Source organism: Rhagoletis zephyria, unplaced genomic scaffold (assembly GCF_001687245.7).
Source record: "Rhagoletis zephyria isolate East Lansing unplaced genomic scaffold, Rhagoletis_zephyria_1.1 Rzeph_scaffold_00086, whole genome shotgun sequence".
NCBI classification, from domain to species: Eukaryota; Metazoa; Arthropoda; class Insecta; order Diptera; family Tephritidae; genus Rhagoletis; species Rhagoletis zephyria.
Genome location: NW_016157170.1, coordinates 132,252 through 134,613, shown reverse-complemented (window position 1 = coordinate 134,613; position 2,362 = coordinate 132,252). Strand labels below are relative to the sequence as shown.

The window sequence follows — 2,362 nt, the reverse complement described above, 5'->3', positions numbered from 1 at the left end:
CCTACAAACGTACCGACCTTTAGCTATCTTTGAATGAATTTTTTTATTCTTCGGTAGGTGTGTTTGTGAGTGAAATCCTCCTAAATGGTTGTACGGATTTTAACGAAACTTTTTGTGTATTTGAGTGGGTCTCTGGATGGTTTAGTTTCACAATTTAATCCGACAGATGGCGCTGTGGTCGAGTTATTACTAAAAATCTTATTTATGATCCGATTTGGCTAATGTTTTAAATATGTATGCAATACTATTGCAAAAACGTGCTGCCAAGTGGTGCTGAAGTCGAGCTATTACTAAAAATAGCCAAGTGAGAAAAGGGGCCGTGAAGGTCAGATTAAATCGACCTGTTGCACCATTAAGTATATCGAACGCTCCTGCGTTGCAATTGGCCCAATGGATGTGATTTTCCAATATTATTATGCGTTCAAACTTTTAAGGTATTTCGTCTGAAATAAGTATATGTATATTGCATTTCTGTAGAACAATGATTCGCACCCATTTTGAAATTGCCACCTACTATACTGTAAAGCTTCTAGGACATTCACTATAGAACCGGGTCATTGTTGCCGCCAGGGAGTGAAGAGGAAAAAATTTATTTCGCTTTGCGAATAACCGTGCTATGAAATGCCGCACAACTGGAGAATTTCAAGAACGGATATAACACTTTCCTTAGGTTATTTAAAGCGGCAAATGACCACCAGACCTTAATCTTAGCAGACAAATGTGCCAATGAAAATCGTAACCGTGAATTGTTGGTGAAAATGTTGGACCAAAAAGTTTCAATAAAATATATAAAAATTTTGGGCGGGACGAAGTTCGCCGGGTCTGCTAGTTTTATATATACCTCAATAACAATTGATCAATAATTAGTATGCATCTTACCGGTTTAAAAGAGAATTTCATATACATACGTATGCATATATCTATGATATTTTCTCTTAAATCGGTAAGAAACATATAAAATTGAAGTGTGTATAAAATTGTTAATCACAAAACATAAAAGTGCTCAACATACGCGTGTTGATGAAATAAAAAATAAGATAACTTAAGCGTAAAATTTTCAGATTCAAGTACTTACAAAATATTGCATACACCCTGTAGTTATCATTGTCTGCCATGCCTCGTAATCCTTTAAACTTTGCTAGTGTTGCTGCTTTATTTTCTACGCATTTTCTCATCTCCAATAAGCTGGATTCCCCAATGTTTTCGTATAAATTTAGATTGCCATCCCAGAAGTAAGGAAGCTTACATTTCTGAAGACTTGTTTTTAAATCGTTAAATAGCTTTAAATAAACAAAAAAACAAACAAAATTATTACAATTAAATATATGTGAAGGCGAAAGTTAAAAGGGAGCTACGCACAATACTGTGACCGAGGCAAAAAAGCGAAAAATTTGCTGTCTCGAATATAATCGAATTCACTATAATTTGTTAGTCTCTAGTGAATTGATACCTACGCCATTCTCATTAGGCTCACCGTTTGTTTCTCTCGCTCTAGCTCTCGCTAGCCTCTAATGTTACAAGTGCTGCCGCTACCACCAATGAAATGGCATCTATATCTGTGGCTTACGATCCTTGAATGGTTAACGTGCCCGCAGCCCCTCAACTGACAATGTCTTCTTTTACAACATCGGGAATTCCACCTGTTGCTCCTAGAGATGTGACTGCCATCGCGCCTCGTAGGACCGTTTTTGTATCTCGCTCGTTGACTGAAGCTGATATTATTCATTACGTGCGCTCTAAGCTTTATCTTACACCTACAAGCAGTATCGAAGTTTATGAATTTAACTTAAATATGAGAGAGACACTTCTTCTTTTAAAATATCAGTTCCTGACGCATATGTTGATAGAGTACTTGATCTTTCTGTTTGGCCTGACCATTCTGTGGTACATCTGTATAAAAGAAAATCATATATTGAACCTCCAGCAGTAAAGAAGTCAAAAAACTCTAAAGGCAATACCGTAGGAACATTACAGACATGAATTCTAATTCGTTCAGTCTTATTATTCACTAGCAGACCCGGCGACCCGGTATTCTATCATTCTTGATCTATATCTATATCTATACTATCTATACTCTATACTAATTATATAAAGAGAAGTCCCTTTTTTTTGTAACAGGTAATCTCTCGAACGGCTGGTCCGATTTTCATGAAATTTTGTGTAAAAATAGCTTTCGCCATGTTTTAGGATAAAAAAATTTTACTTTTTTCGGGTAGGTGGACCAGGGACCGGTCTATTCAAAAAAATCTTATTATAGTCCGATTTGCTTAAAATTTAGTACGTAAGTAGCTTTTTAGCATATATGACCCATTTTTTTCGGGAAGTGGACCAGGGACCGATCTATTCGAAAAAATCGAATTTA

At 36.1% G+C, this 2,362-nt stretch overlaps 1 protein-coding gene across 1 annotated transcript in view; it reads right to left on the bottom strand.

Moving 5' to 3' along the window:
• LOC108374215 (uncharacterized) overlaps positions 1-2,362 on the bottom strand; it is a 145,982-nt gene that overhangs the window by 61,503 nt on the left and 82,117 nt on the right. The window contains exon 3 of the mRNA XM_017630196.1: positions 1,076-1,280. Within this exon, the coding sequence (XP_017485685.1) occupies positions 1,076-1,280 (205 nt within the window). The remainder of the gene's footprint in view (positions 1-1,075; positions 1,281-2,362) is intronic.